This window comes from Punica granatum, chromosome 2 (assembly GCF_007655135.1).
Source record: "Punica granatum isolate Tunisia-2019 chromosome 2, ASM765513v2, whole genome shotgun sequence".
In the NCBI taxonomy this organism is placed as follows: domain Eukaryota; kingdom Viridiplantae; phylum Streptophyta; class Magnoliopsida; order Myrtales; family Lythraceae; genus Punica; species Punica granatum.
In genome coordinates, this window is record NC_045128.1 from 1,686,069 (window position 1) to 1,701,813 (window position 15,745).

The 15,745-nt window shown below is 33.9% G+C and overlaps 1 protein-coding gene and 1 long non-coding RNA gene across 2 annotated transcripts; both read right to left on the bottom strand.

Annotated features, from left to right (window-relative positions):
* Positions 1 to 5,341: 5,341 nt before the first annotated feature.
* LOC116196741 (paired amphipathic helix protein Sin3-like 2) lies at positions 5,342 to 6,142 on the bottom strand. Its single transcript, XM_031526612.1, has 3 exons — positions 6,098 to 6,142; positions 5,821 to 5,993; positions 5,342 to 5,711 (listed from the first exon to the last, which is right to left on the bottom strand). The coding sequence occupies exons 1-3, from the start codon at positions 6,140 to 6,142 to the stop codon at positions 5,378 to 5,380; spliced, it is 552 nt and encodes a 183-aa protein (XP_031382472.1). The 3' UTR covers positions 5,342 to 5,377.
* Positions 6,143 to 6,324: 182 nt separating this feature from the next.
* Positions 6,325 to 7,487, bottom strand: LOC116194347. Its single transcript, XR_004154404.1, has 3 exons — positions 7,131 to 7,487; positions 6,561 to 6,734; positions 6,325 to 6,467 (listed from the first exon to the last, which is right to left on the bottom strand). It is a non-coding gene; the product is annotated as an uncharacterized LOC116194347 (long non-coding RNA).
* Positions 7,488 to 15,745: the final 8,258 nt, after the last annotated feature.

Genomic DNA, 15,745 nt, shown 5'->3' on the forward strand with positions numbered 1-15,745 from the left:
GCGGTTTATTTTTCACAAATAATTACTAGCAAGGAAATCATATTTTATATTTGAATGCTTTTTGCTACCCCAAGCTATTTTGTATAAATCATATATTATGATAACTCCGTAAAAACCTTTTGTTAAACATATTAACAGGCAAAAAAACAGATTTCCAATGGTAACCCGTTAAATTGGTGGGAAGGATTCGGGAATTTTCTTGAGAAGGATTTGAGCTTGATTTTTTAATAGGTACAGATATAAGATGAACATAACCGTCACAAACATTCTTTAGTGTCATCCCTACTTTTGTGGCGAAGCACTTTATACTCTTGCAATTTTTATGAAATCTTATATAATTTTAATAATTTGGTTTATTGTATTATATAATTAATCTCATCGAACGAAAAAGCATATGAATACGTTTTTTCTATTATTATGCGATTTAATATTATATTATGTAATAATTAAATTAGTTAAATCATTAAAAAAGAAACAGGTAGTTTTTTTTCGGTCGGTTACTTTGCTTATCAAAATACAAAAAATGAATAAATCAATTCTTTTCTAATCTTATGTGTTTCCATAAGAATTTTTCATTTGATCTTCATTGATTTATTGAAATCTTTTTTTTGGGTAAAGGAAGGGACAAGAGTCCAAACAGAAAATTAAAGTATACAGGAGCAAGGTGTAGAAGCCCTAATGATATCACTTAACATGAGATGGCTAAGACCGTTAGGAATTGAATCAAGATAATGTAATCCAAGTGAAAAAGAGAAAGTTTTTCGTGCAAGTTAATCCGCACAGCTATTACCCTCTTGGTGTGTATGAATAACTGGAATTTCTCAGCTTCTGGCAAGGAGCTCTATGATTTCAGAAAGAATAGGTTGAACATTTAGAGGTCCAGGTCCCGAACCCAAAATAAGCTGGTAAACAGTGGACGAATCAAATTCAGTAATAAGCTTTCGACATATCCAATATTATTCATTGATCTGATCTTCATTGATTTCTTGAAATCTTAAACACTAGTATTTTTTTCATTACTTCTAATATTGTTTTCTATAATTAATTTAGTCGTTACTATTCCAGGCCGACTTTATACTTTATTTTGTCAAGATTAATCTTTCTTAACCATATCTTATAACAAAAGACGTCGATGACTAAAGGCATTTTTATAGTAGCAAGAATTTTCTTTTTAATTTTTGAATATTACATTATTAGAAGCACTTCATTGACAAATTAGAGAGACTTAAACAAAAGGATTACTGCATATGGGTAAATTTGCTAATATACATATATACATATGTATATATGTAAGCATTGGTGTTGGGAAAAATGCAACTGGTATATATACACTTTCCTTTTCCAAAATTATTCGAACCTCAAGGTTTATTTTTGTCCCGAATCTATCCAACCATTCGTGACATGTAATATGATACCTTTCTCTGTGTGGGATCACTGGATAACCAAGTCAATGAGGCGATTAAATGACAGACAGGTAAGAGAGAATATGAATCGTGATTCACGAATCCTATCACACATTCTTCAAGTAATCCCGTCGATTGATATTGAAGTGTGAAATAACAAAAAATGATGCAGATAATTGATATTGAAATTTTGATGAAATTTCGTTTGTTTCATTGAAATAAAATAAAATAACTGAACAATATATATATTTTTTTGGATTGATTCAAACAAGCGAAACTAGATAACAGAGTTTTCGTCGTGATTATATTCAGCATTAATGAATTCAAATTTGCCCAAGGAAACCTTGCCCGCCCTATTAGTTTGGTTGCTAGAGACAGTGGCAGTCATGTTGGCAATTTTCGCAGGGGTTAAGATATGTCCGGTTTGTGGTTCATTTGGAAAATTTATCATTTGAGGAGGATTAAAAATGAGTAATTCAACTACGAGATGATTATCTCAGCATCACTTCTCCTTAAGTAAGAATAACAAAGTTGCATGCTATATTTTGAATTTTTGAATTTCGGATGGAAATGTTACCAAACGTGAAAATTTCTGGTTCCATCCATAATAAAATTCATAATGGAATTTAGATTTCAATGAACCAAACGTACCATTAGGGTTTGAATGAGGAGTGCCTATAGGTTGAGATTAAATATTCGGTAATTAAAAAAAATATAATGAGATTATATTGTAATCTGATAGAAATATTTATGATTTATTTTTCTGAATATTGGTCGAGATAAATCATGGAGGCCTTCATAAGTTTTTTCCTCCCTAAAGTTGGTTTTTTGCTATTCCAATGTGGAAGCTAGAAAAAAAAGCATGCATCGAAATATGTGAAAGAATATGTTACAAGAATAAATATGATCAATAAAATAAAGATGATACTTCCAATATGTACGTTTTTTTTTTAAGAATGTGAAACAATATGTACATGATTTGGAATGCTAAGTTATTACCCAAAGGTAATACAATCATTTAATATATACATAGCTTCTTTGATAACGTCCAAGGAATTAATTACAAGTCTATAATACAACTTACTGTTTTTCCAAATAAATGTTGGAAGCAAATCTTCTCGAATATGCATACTTTTATCTGAACCTAAATACATTGATTAAAAAATAATCAAAACCGACCCACGAACTACGCTTTAAGTGTCTCTAATATACTCCTTTTAGTACATAAATTATACAAATTTGTTGTTCTTATTTCAAGTATAAACTTGCGCATATTGAATGTAATTTGACTATAGATGTTTTCTTTTTAATTTCTCATATGCATTATTTATTTAGCATAAAAATATATAAAATCAAGTCATAGGAATTTAGTAGCTTGTAACATGAAGTCGAGTTCGTGATTGTTATTTCGAGTTTTAATTATAAAAACAACATTACTTAATCATGCAAAACTTGGTAAAGGTTTTCCCCCAAAATTTGGTCAGATTTATTTGGAGTTGTTAACGCCGAGTAAATTGGAAAGTAGAGGAGAGAATGTTTCAAATGACGGAAATGCACCTCCATATTAGTTAGATCGTGTCTGTTTGAAACAGTTCTATATGGGTCCTCTTCGTAAATTTATCACATCAATAAGGTGAAATTTCAAGAAAACAAGTTAGCAAATTCTCTTAATAAATAAATAAATGCAAAAAGAATTTAATGTGTATTCTAGTATTCAGAAGTCCAATAGACCATGACTAATTCAATTCGGAAGTCAGAGATCGAGCATTAATATAAGTGCAAAAATTTTGATCTGAACTTTTAGTTATTACATATATACTAATTTGTAATCCTCGCGCGATGTTGCGTGTCAAAATCATGTTCACTAATCACATCTAAATATAAAGGAAAAATATATATTTGTATTTTATCTTTTTTTTTGTGATAAAAACAATAATCCGCATCAAATTATTATTTAGATATAGATTATTAATTTATAAATACATAAATAACTTAAAAACATATATGGTACGCATGCATTATATTATTTAATTATGATTGCATCTCATTTTTTATCATCCTATATCATCAAAATTGATTAACTGTATAATTTGCCTCAACTCCGGTGCTTGCTTAGTGCTGTTATTACATATTCATAATGTTCCAAGAATCCTATCCTATATCTTAGAAAGTTTTATGGTTAACATATATGTACTCAATCTTAATATACCCTCCATTATAAGTTAAAAAATATTTTCTATATTATCTTGATAAAAAGAACATCATTCAAAATAGTTGCACAATATTGCAGGTTCAAATAAGTTACTCAACCATATAGTGCTCCTTCCTTATGTGCATAATGAGGATAATAGATGGAAAGTAGAATGGAAATTTTAACTTGTTTCTTGAGTATTTGATCAAAATCTACTAATATATGAATTGTTATTTTAAGCACTTATTCATAATTCATGGAATAAATTAGGACAAATGTGAAACGATTTGAACCAACCCAAATTAATTATGTAGTAGTGTTATTACAACCTTATTATCTATATTCTAATTAGAAATACATTATTTGCAGTAATGATATATTATTATATGCTTATAGCATTGCTTCTCGAATTAAAATACTATACTATAATATTTTTATTAAGAACCTATATTGTGATGTAAAGTACCAAATTAACTCCTAAAATCAAATTTTGGTTCGGCACTATTAGTTTAAAATATATGTATACTTCAACATATCATTGAACTCAATGAAATAAAACCATTTTAATATTTTTTTTGCTATAAAATAAAAGAAAAGATAGAAGAAAGAATTAATAAGTTCAGTTAAACCCCGAGAGATCACAATCAAAAAGTATCTAATACACTAATAACACCCACTTCTTCCATTCATTCTTCACTATTTTTATATAGATAAAAGTTGTACAGTATAATTTTGTGGAAAATAAATACACATGTGAGTATCAAAATCATACTCGGCTCCACTTTTGCAGGGCGTGACATGTTTTGGTTACTCATATATATAGTTATATGTTGATGTTGGAATTCTTGTCAAGGATGTGAAAAGAAATCAAATGGAAGGATAAAAAGGGAAAAAATAAAACTTCAAATTAAAAATGAGGAAACTGGGTAGAAGTGGAAAAAAAATAAAATAAAAATAAAAAGGGACACACGTGCTATTCTCCTTATAGTTGATGTAAACGAGAGATTTATTAGAGATTAGAGATAGAGATTAGAAATATATATAAATAAAAATATAAATAAACACACCCAAAAGGAAAAAGAAACTCTTTTACCAAAAGAAAAAAAACAAAGAAAAAGTGTATCTAATACACTGGGCTGAATACATGATTTATCAAATACATCGAGTTTCCAGAACTGCCAATTCTCGGGATTCCTCGTGGATAACTTTCTTCAAAATATGGTGTTGGATCGGGAACGTATACCCAGTCTTTAAGAAAAAATTGATTAACGAGATCGGGAAGATTCAAGTAACACAATCGACGAACTTGTTATCATGAGCTCCTTTCTGGTAATTAGGACCTTAACTTTGTCTTGCAAAAGGAAGTAAAGAAAATGTGCTCCCTCAAGCTTATATTGCACCGGTTGTTTTTACTTTTTCAGTATGCACCAACAATCTAATATCCGAAAATTCAATGAGTCCTAATTTATCCAAAATCAGGATGAGCCGATTCACTAACGAGTAAAATTCGCTCCGCGTAGTCCACTAAATATAACTCTCTCATCGTGAATTTTCTCTATTTACAAGGCTAGAATGTAAGAAAACCTCATTTGGGAAAAATAGACATCAAAACCACTTGAATCAGCTTATGTTGGTAACTTTTTTTATTTTTATTTAATTATGAATGTCACTACTTATTTTACTTTGACATCTACGTATAATATTTAATATCTACATGTATATATTCCTAAAGGAGTATGACATGATATTTCCAGAAATAAATAAATCAGTAAAACAAACATGTTCACCGAAAAAAAGAATCAATAAATATGTCACATTTGACGAGACAATTATTACCGTAGAGATGCTCTCGAAGGAGCAACCATGTATAGAATACAGAGGCATATATATGCATGCAGGCAAGCAGCAGTTCAACCTTTCTAGTGAATTTTCCCTTTTCATGTATGCGGTGCGAGTTAAAATCCCGATTGTCATGCTTAGACTCTCTATCGTCCACTTCGACAGTTCTCTTATTAAGATTAATATCCTTCTCAGGATGCTTCCTTTGATCCTTCTGCACTTTCAGCGATGCTTTATCATCATCACTATCATCCCGATCAGCATGAGAGCCAGTAGTCCTATGTGGACGGTTCAGATGCGGCACCATTAAAACATAAACTAAACTTTTCGATCATAAGATCCGAGAAAGAGACAGGACTGACAGAATTGAAAGGCCAAAACATTTACCTTGTCCACAAGCAGTGGACGAGATGCCAATTTTGCAGATTCCGCTCACCAGGCCGTTGAATCAAATTCCGGTTAGATGTAACATTAGGAGCTACAGTTGTTGGTGGGTTCTTGGGAAAGAACCTCTTGAACTCCTCGAGCAAATCAGGGTGGTCATCAAAAAGGGCAACCGCCTGAATAATAAGATAAATAGAAAATCAATAATCAGAAAAGTTTCCAAAATCATGAAGCCAGCACAACATGGCAACCAGGTTTTTCTTTTGAGCAATTTATTTACCTCGTTGTAGACCTCATTTATGTCCTTGTGCTCCTTCCGGTCCATATTCAAGATGTCTGGAAATGCATTATAGATATGTTCATCATTTTGGAAGCGTTTCTGCAAAGAATAAATTGTTAGAAGTCATGTGCAAAACCTAGATACTGACAAGAGGATATACATTTAAAAAGTCTTTTTAACTTTTTTACCATAATCTTGTTGACAAAGCCGATGGCTTCGTTTGAATTCCACTATTTTCCATGCTGGAGCTTCATCGTCATCCACGGTGATTTCATAACCCTTTGGTAAGAATGTATTGAATCCCCAAATTAAATTGTTATGCCCCTCGAGTAATTCCTTTACTCTTGCAATGACTCCAGCAGTATCAGTTCTAAACCACATTAGAAAAATATTTGAATCAACCAACTGATCGTAAACTCCGCCGTCAACACAAGAAAACATTGTCAAGGAACAGAGACACCACCTTTGAGCTTTGAAATCTTTCATGACCTCCAGGAACATGTCATACTTTTCCCTTTGATCTTGGAACATGTCCTTGACCTCCTTGAGGTACGTCAATGCATCATTGGTTGTCAGCTTCTAAGAGGCACTGCCACCTCCTGCCATGCCCCCACCTCTGCCAAACCCGGTTTTTTAACTGTAAAATTATACTAAGAGCTCGTCATAATCCATTACATTCCCTTGATCCACTTTGTGAAAGAACTGACGCCAAACGAGACACTGATCTCACTAATTCACAAGTGATCTATAGCCCAATTGCCAAGTACTACGAACAATTTAGGGGTTACATCAGAAGGTTAACAAATATACCCCAAAAGGGGAACCGCTCGAGAATTAAAAGTTCATTTGCGAACCCCGACACGAAATTAAGATGTTCATTGATCAGCAAGCAAAATGAGATTTGTCTGTTACGATAATGTAGGATTATCCAAGAGAATGTAGAAATCATTCTATTCAAGCAACGGGCTATTCAATTGGCGATCAAATTATCTGATACTTTTCAATAAAGAGAGAAGTTCAAAGATTCACAGACCTTGAAGAACCAAAGGGACGTTTGAATTGGAAACCCGCTGCCACGGTAGGCATCATCTCTTAATCTCTTCATCCCTTAAAGCAACCCAACGGAGCAGAATCAGAAGGGAGACAGAACCCATGTCATGAATTCCGAAATCAAACTCAACCGTGCAGTTCCCCAGCCCTGCTCTGCGGGGCGTCAGGCAAATTGAGGAGCAGATCTCAGTGGAGGGGAGACGGAGGAGCCTCTGATCGCGGCGTTGAGGGACCAAAGCACATGGAATACGTCTCCTTTACAAGGTTTAGAGAGGAGACTTAAGGGAGAGAAGAGAAGAGAAAGAGAAGGGGGAAGTGGTTTCTTGTTTTTGTAGCAGAGGGAGAGACTTCAGAGGAACGAACGAATGAGGCAAGGAATGAAAATAGGGTAAATTGCACCGGTGGTCCAAAATGTTTTATAAATGTATCATGATGGTCTAAAAAGTTTTTTTCACTACATAATGATACAAAATGTTTCAAAATTGTTTCATGATGGTACAAACCGTCAACTCGAGCTTGACACCGTCAAGTCGACGCTGACGTGACTACTACGTGTCACCTCCTTACTGACGTGGCCGAAAAATTTTAAATAATTCTAAAAATTTTAAAATTTTAAAACGGGGAAAAAGAAAAAAAAAACGGGGAAAAATAAAAACGGGGAAAAAAAGGGAAAAGGGAAAGAAGGGGAAGAAAAGGGAAAAAGAAAAAAAAGAAAAGAAAAAATTTTTATAAAATTATTTAAAATTATTTTTGAAAATAAAAAAAAATTTAAAATTTTTTAAAAATTTAAAAATAATTAAAAATTTTCAAAATAATTTTCAAAATTTTAAAAATTTTAAAATAATTTTTATTTTTTTCTAAATTTTTACTCTTTTTTTGTATATTTTTTAAAAAAAATTAAAATTTTTTTAAAATAATTTTCAAAATTTTAAAATTTTTTTTATTTTCAAAAATAATTTTAAATAATTTTATAAAAATTTTAAATTATTTTTTGTATTTTTTTGGACTTTTTAAAATTTTATTTTGTCTTAAATGACGTGGCGCACTATGATTGGTTCTACGTAACAAAAGTGACACATAGGACGCGCCACGTCAGCAAAATGTTAACGGCGTCAGCTCGAGTTGACGGTTTGTACCATCATGAAACAACTTTGAAACATTTTGTACCATCATATAGCGAAAAAAACTTTTTTAACTATCATGAAACATTTGTAAAACATTTTGGATCACCGCTGCAATTTACCCATGAAAATATTATAACCCGTTTGATTGATTTCGCGACCTAATTTTAATATTTTAATTCAAACTTTAACTCTACTTACTACACAACAAAAGTCAACAATACAATTATTACTTTTTTCATTTTTTTTTCAATTTTTTTAATCATTCAATTCAATTTTTAATAATAAATTATCTCAACTATTCATTACTTTTTCACATTTTTTCTCATAATTCAACGTCACAATCATTACGAACCAATTAAAATCAAAATTCAACTCAATTTAATTCTAAAACCAAACACACTATTATTATTCAAGGGGCTGTGCTGTGAGGAAGAGGAGAGAGAACAGACAATTATGTGATTTTTCCATTTTTAGCTTAAAATGTTATATCATATATAATATATATTTGAAAACTTTTATAGGTTTTTGTTTTTATTACCACTATTTAATCCAAAACCCTTATAAGTGATTATCGAATTTTACTGTTACCGTAGGATTTTGGAAGCATTCAGGACTTTTTTTTGATAAATAAAACAGAGCCAAAGCTCAAGAAAGGAAAAGCACTTAGGATTTTACCTCAACACTCGTTCCAAATGCAATACGATTGACACTATAAAATTGCCTTCATATTACTCATATTCATAAAATAACCTTCTTTAATGTTGTGAACTGGTAAATATTGTAATTTATTATTCTCGAACATGTTATGAACCTATAAGTGTGGCGATTTGATATTATCAAACATGTTATAAATTTATGTAAGCGTTGTGATCTATTTTTCTCGAACAATTACTAGCAAGGAGATTATATTTATATTTGAAATGCTTTTTGTTAAGTCAAACTAATTTGTATTAATCATCTATTATAATAAGTCCGTAAAAACCTTTTGTTAAACATATTAACAGGTAAAGAAAAAGATTCTCAATGTATAACCGTCAAATTAGTGGGAATGATATGGAAATTTTCCTTTAAAATCTTAATAGATATGGAAAGGGTTTGATATTGATTTATTTTAATATCTTAGATAGGTATGTATAAGATGGGCATAGCCGTCCCAAACATTTTCTGATGTCATCCTTACTTTAATGCGAAATAGTTTATACCCTTGCAATTTTCATAAAATTTTATATAGTTTAATAATTTAGTTTATTATATCTTATAATTAATTTAATTTAAATCCTTCCAGTCTTATTTAATTTATTGAAATCTTAACCACTAGTACTTTTTCATTGCTTCTAAAAAATTTTCTATAGTTATTAATTTAGTTGTTATTATTCTCAGTCAATTTTATGATTTATATTCTTTCTTTACCATATCCTAAAGATGAAGATGTCACTGACTAAGGTTGGGTTTGAGAGTGTTGTTGCTGTAATAAAAATGTTGAAATATAATTACTGAAAAATAAATGTTGATTTTAGAATAAGTAAAAACATTTAAGATGTAATAATTGAAAAGTGTTGAAAGTAAAAACAGCAATTGTTAATGCTTGGAAGCGGATTTCATAAACGCCTATTAACTTGGTTGAAAAATCACATTTGCAACTGCAAGTTTAACTCAAACCATAGTTTTGAAGTACTCTCACCAAATATCAAATCTACTTAAAATTATATATATATATATATATATATATATATATAAAGTGATTATGGAATCTCCCTCCATTACACCCAAATGAATCTAAACACATTTTCACAGTAGCAAGATTTTTTATTTAAATTTTGAATATTACAATAAAAGCACTTCATTCACAATTTAGCGAGACTTAAACAAAAGGATTACTGCATATGGGAAATTTTGCATATATACATATATGTATATATAAAGCATTGGTGTTGGGAAAAGTTGCAAGTAGTATAAAAAATTATTCGAACCTCAAAGTTTATTTTTGTCCTTAATCCATCCAACCATCCGTGACATGCAACATGAGTCCTTTCTCTTTGTGTGTTGGATCATGGGATAATCAAATTATTGAATTTTCATTTGGGTTTATACGGGCTCGGGGCCATATCCACTTAAAAGCTCAAATTGATAAGTGGTGGTATCCAAATCTCATATATATTAAATTTTCATTTGGGCTTATACGGGCTCGGGCCCATATCCACTTAAAAGCTCAAGCTGATAAGTGGTGGTACCCAAATCTCATATAAACTCATGAATATTCTTTTTCTCTTTCCATGTGGGATTATAATTCCGAACACCCGCCCTCACGTACAACGTGTGATCTATTTTTGCGTACACGTTGTCACGTGCTCTTGAACACCCGCCCTCAACAACTAACCTCGAGCCGGGCTCATCTTCCGTGCTGGGGTGAGAGGGGACTAATACGAGGCGCTCTTTTGGCTGCTCTAGATATTGGGTCGGTATAGTGTGAGGCCACGTGAGCATGCAGAAGCGTAACTCGCTCTGATACCATATTGAATTTCCATTTGGGCTTATACGGGTTCGGGCCCATATCCACTTAAAAGCTCAAGCTGATAAGTGGTAGTACCCAAATCTCATATAAACCCACAGATTTTCCTTTTTTCTTTCAATGTGGGATTTATCCCATTTTACTCCTCAACACCCGTTCTCACGTGAAACGTGTGGTCTATTCCTGCCTACACGTTGTCACATGCCCTTAAACACAAATTATTGAGGGGGTTAAATGACATATAGGTAAGAGAGAATATGAGTTGTGAATAGTGAATCCTATCATGCATTCTTCAAGTTTGTACGTCATTTGACATATTGGTTCATTGGATTGGAATGTGAAAGAGCGGAAATTGAAATCACAGATATTTGATATTGGAATTTTGATGAAATTTCGTTCGTTTCATGGAGATATTAAAAAAAATAACCGAATGATATAATTATTTTTTTTAATTGACTCAAACAAGCGAATATAGATATTACAAAGTTTCATGGAGACTATTCGACATTATTGTATTCAAATTGGCCCCAAAAAACCTTGCACGCCGGATTGATTTTGTTGCTAGAGACAGTGGCAATACTCATGTAGGCTATTTTCCTAGGGGTTAAGCTATGTCTGGTTTGTGGTTCATTCGGAAAATTGATTGTTGAGAGGATTAAAAATGAGTAATTCAATTACGAGATGATTATCGGCATCACTCTTCCTTAAATAAGAAGAATAAAAAAGTTGTATGCCAATATCGGATTTTGATTTATGATTTTATATAACAAGTCCCTCTTTTTTGGGGATCTATCTATCTTTCGAAACCTTTATTTATTAATTAATCTGGTCCACTGGCACAATTTTCTATTATTATTATTATTAATTACAAAGATTATTGATCTTAATACTGATCCATGGTGGAGCCCCCTCTTCTTGTTTTGCATATAGCTACTATGAACTTGTGCTTCTTCGTAACTTTGCATCAGCGAGGAGCCATGTGAAGATACTGAATACCCCCATCCGAGCAGTCGAGAGTGCTCGTGATACCTTCATGAAATACGTCGCTCCGGATGATGACATAACAACGATGATCGAGAGGCTCAGCCATGTTCGAGATCAGCTCCGGCTAAAGAGGAACAAGAAACAGAATGACTTAGACTACGTCGAGAGCGCTCGTGATGCCATCATGAAATACGTCGCTCCGGATGATGACATAATAGCAATGATCGAGAGGCTCAACCAAGTTCGAGATCAGCTCAGGCTAAAGTGGAACACAGCACAAAAAAGCTTAAACTGGGCACTCAACGTTATAAACCAGAAAACTTACATTTACGTCCAGACCATGGAGGACGTGGACATCATGAGGAAAATGAAGAAACATTACAACATCCAAGTAGTGGTTTCAATCAACAAAGTTGGCCTCAATGGTAGAGAGACGGACGATCTCTCTACTTATATGCTACGTAGGAATCTATAATAGGAGGGAGGGAATTCACACGGCTCCTTTCAATCAATCTCTCGTTTACGCACTTAAAAGACCTTTTCGATTCCTACCATATCTATACATTCTCGCGCTTAAGAGACGCTTTCGATTTCTATTGTCATTTTGCAATTATTATTGTTGTTGTTATTATTATTATTATTATTGATCTTAATATTGATTCATGGTGGAGCCCTTTTTTTCTTGTTTTGCATATAACTAGTATGGACTTGTGCTTCTTCGTAATTTTGCATCAGCGAGAAGTTAGGTGAAGGTACTAAATATCGCCATTCAAGCAGTCAAGAGTGCTCGTGATGCCCTCATGAAATACGTCGCTCCGAATGATGACATAACAACGATGATCGAGAGGCTAAACCATTTTCGAGATCAGCTCCAGCTAAAGAAGAACACGAAATAGAATGACTTAGACTACGTCGAGAGCGCTGATGTCCTCATAAAATACACCGCTCCGGATGATGACATAACAGCAATGATTGAGATGCTCAATCAAGTTCGAGATAAGCTCCAGCTAAAGTGGAACACGACACATAATGACTTAGACTTGGAACTCAACGTTATAAACCAAGAAACTTACATTTACGTCCAGACCATAGAGGACGTGGACATCGTGAGGAAGATGAAAAAACACTACAACGTCCAAGTAGCAGTTTCGATCAACAAAGTTGGCCTCAACAACATAGAGACGGACGATCTCTTTACTTATATGCTACCCAGGAATCTATGAGAGGAGGGAGGGAACTCACACGGCTCTTTTCACTCAATCTTTCGTTTTCGCACTTAATATACCTTTTCAATTCCTACCGTATCTTTTCATTTTCATGCTTAAGAGACGCTTTCGATTCATATTTTTCATTTTTATTGTCATTTTGCTATTATTATTATTATTATTATTATTATTATTATTGATCTTAATATTGATCCATGGTGGAGCCCCTTCTTCTTGTTTTGCATATAGCTACTACGGACTTGTGCTTCTTCATAACTTTGCATCTGCGAGAAGCCAGGTGAAGGTACTGAATACCGCCATCCAAGCAGTCGAGATTGCTCGTGATGCCCTCATGACATACATTGCTTCGGATGAAGACATAACAAAAATGATCGAGAAGTTCAACCATGTTTGAGATCAGCTCTAGCTAAAGAGGAACACGACACAGAATGACTTGTACATCAAGAGCGCTCGTGATGCCCTCATGAAATACGCCGCTCCGAATGATGACATAACAACAATGACCAGAGGCTCAATCAAGTTCTAGATCAGCTCCGGCTAAAGTGGAACATGGCAAAAAATGACTTAGACTAGACACTCAACGTTATAAACAAAGAAACTTACATTTACGTCCAAACCATAAAGGACGTGGACATCGTGAGGAAAATGAAGAAACACTACAACGTCCAAGCGGCGGTTTTGATCAACAAAGTTGGCCACAGAGAGACGATCGATCTCATTGTTTATATGCTACACGGGAATCTATGAGAGGAGGGAGGGAATTCACACGGCTCCTTTCAATCAATCTTTCGTTTTCGCACTTAAAAGACCTTTTCGATTCCTACCGTATCTTTTCTTTTTCGTGCTTAAGGGACGCTTTAGATTCCTATTGTCATTTCAATTCCTATTGTCATTTTGCGATTATTTATATTATTATTGATCTTGATATTGATCCATAGTGGAACCCCTTCTTGTTTTGCATATATCTACTTTGAACTTGTGCTTTTTCATAACTTTGCATTAGCGAGAAGCCAGGTGAAGATACTGAATACTGCCATTCGAGCATTCGAGAGTGCGCGTGATGCCCTCATGAAATATGTCGCTTCGGATGATGACATAACAACGATGATCGAGAGGCTCAACCATATTCGAGATCAGCTCTAGCTAAAGAAGAACACGAAACAGAATGACTTAGAATACGTCGACAGCGCTCGTGATGCCCTCATGAAATACGCCGCTCTGAATGATGACATAACAACAATGATTGAGAGGCTTAAATAAGTTCGAGATCAGCTCCAACTAAAGTGGAACACGGCACAAAAATGACTTAGACTGGGCAATCATCATTATAAACCAGGAAACTTATATTTACGTACCAGGGAAAACGTGGACATCGTGAGGAAAATGAAGAAACATTACAATGTCCAAGTAGCGGTTTCGACTAACAAAGTTAGCTTCCATGACAAAGAGACGGATGATCTCTTTGCTTATATGCTACACAGGAATATATGAGAGGAGGGAAGGAATTCACACGGCTCCTTTCAATCAATCTTTCGTTTTCGCACTTAAAAGACCATTTCGATTCCTACCTTATTTTTTTTTTCATGCTTAAGAGACGCTTTCGATTCCTATTGTCATTTCGATTCCTATTGTCATTTTGCAATTATTATTATTATTGTTATTATTGATCTTAATATTGATCCACAGTGGAGCCCCTTTCTTCTTGTTTTGCATATAACTACTACGGACTTGTGCTTCTTCGTAACTTTGCATCAACGAGAAGCCAAGTGAAGGTACTGAATACCACAATTCGAGCAGTCGAGAGTGCTCGTGATGCCCTCATGTAATACGTCGCTACAGATGATGACATAACAATGATGATCGAGAGGCTCAACCATTTTCGAGATCGGCTCTAGCTAAAGAAGAAAACGAAACAGAAAGACTTAGACTACATCGAGAGCGCTCGTGATGCCCTCATGAAATACGCCGCTCCGAATGATGACATAAAAGCAACGATCGAGAGGCTCAACCAAGTTTGAGATCAGCTCCAACTAAAGTGGAACACAACACATAATGACTTAGACTGGGCACTCAACGTTATAAACCAGGAAACTTACATTTACGTCTAGACCAGGGAGGACGTGGACAACGTGAGGAAAATGAAGAAATATAACAACGTCCAAGTAGCGGTTTCGACCAATAAAGTTGGCTTCCATGATAGAGACACGGATGATCTCTTTGCTTATATGCTACATAGGAATCTATGAGAGGAGGGAAGGAATTCACACCGCTCCTTTCAATCAATCTTTCGTTTTCGCACTTAAAAGACCTTTTCGATTCCTACCCTATCTTTTCTTTTTCATGCTTAAGAGACGCTTTCGATTCCTATTGTCATTTTGCTATTACTATTATTATTATTAATCTTAATATTGATCCATAGTGGAGCCCATTCTTCTTGTTTTGCATATAGTTACTATGGACTAGTGCTTCTTCCTAACTTTGCATCAACGAGAAGCCAGGTGAAGGTATTGAATACCACCATCCGAGCAGTCGAGAGTGCTCGTGATGCCCTCATGAAATACGTCGCTTTGGATGATGACATAACAACGATGATCGAGAGACTCAACCATTTTCGATATCAGCTCCAGTTAAAAAAGAACACGAAACAGAATGACTTAGACTACGTCGAGAGTGCTCGTGATGCCCTCATGAAATACGCCGCTCTAGATGATGACATAAAAGCAATGATCGTACGGCTTAACCAAGTTTGAGATAA

Excerpts from the sequence above, each read along its gene's own strand:
- LOC116196741 (XM_031526612.1), bottom strand. The coding sequence starts at position 6,142 with ATGGACCGGAAGGAGCACAAGGACATAAATGAGGTCTACAACGAG. Across the intron at positions 5,994-6,097 it reads TAAATGAGGTCTACAACGAG|GCGGTTGCCCTTTTTGATGA; the intron begins GTAAATAAATTG and ends CTTATTATTCAG. Across the intron at positions 5,712-5,820 it reads GTCCACTGCTTGTGGACAAG|GACTACTGGCTCTCATGCTG; the intron begins GTAAATGTTTTG and ends CCGTCCACATAG.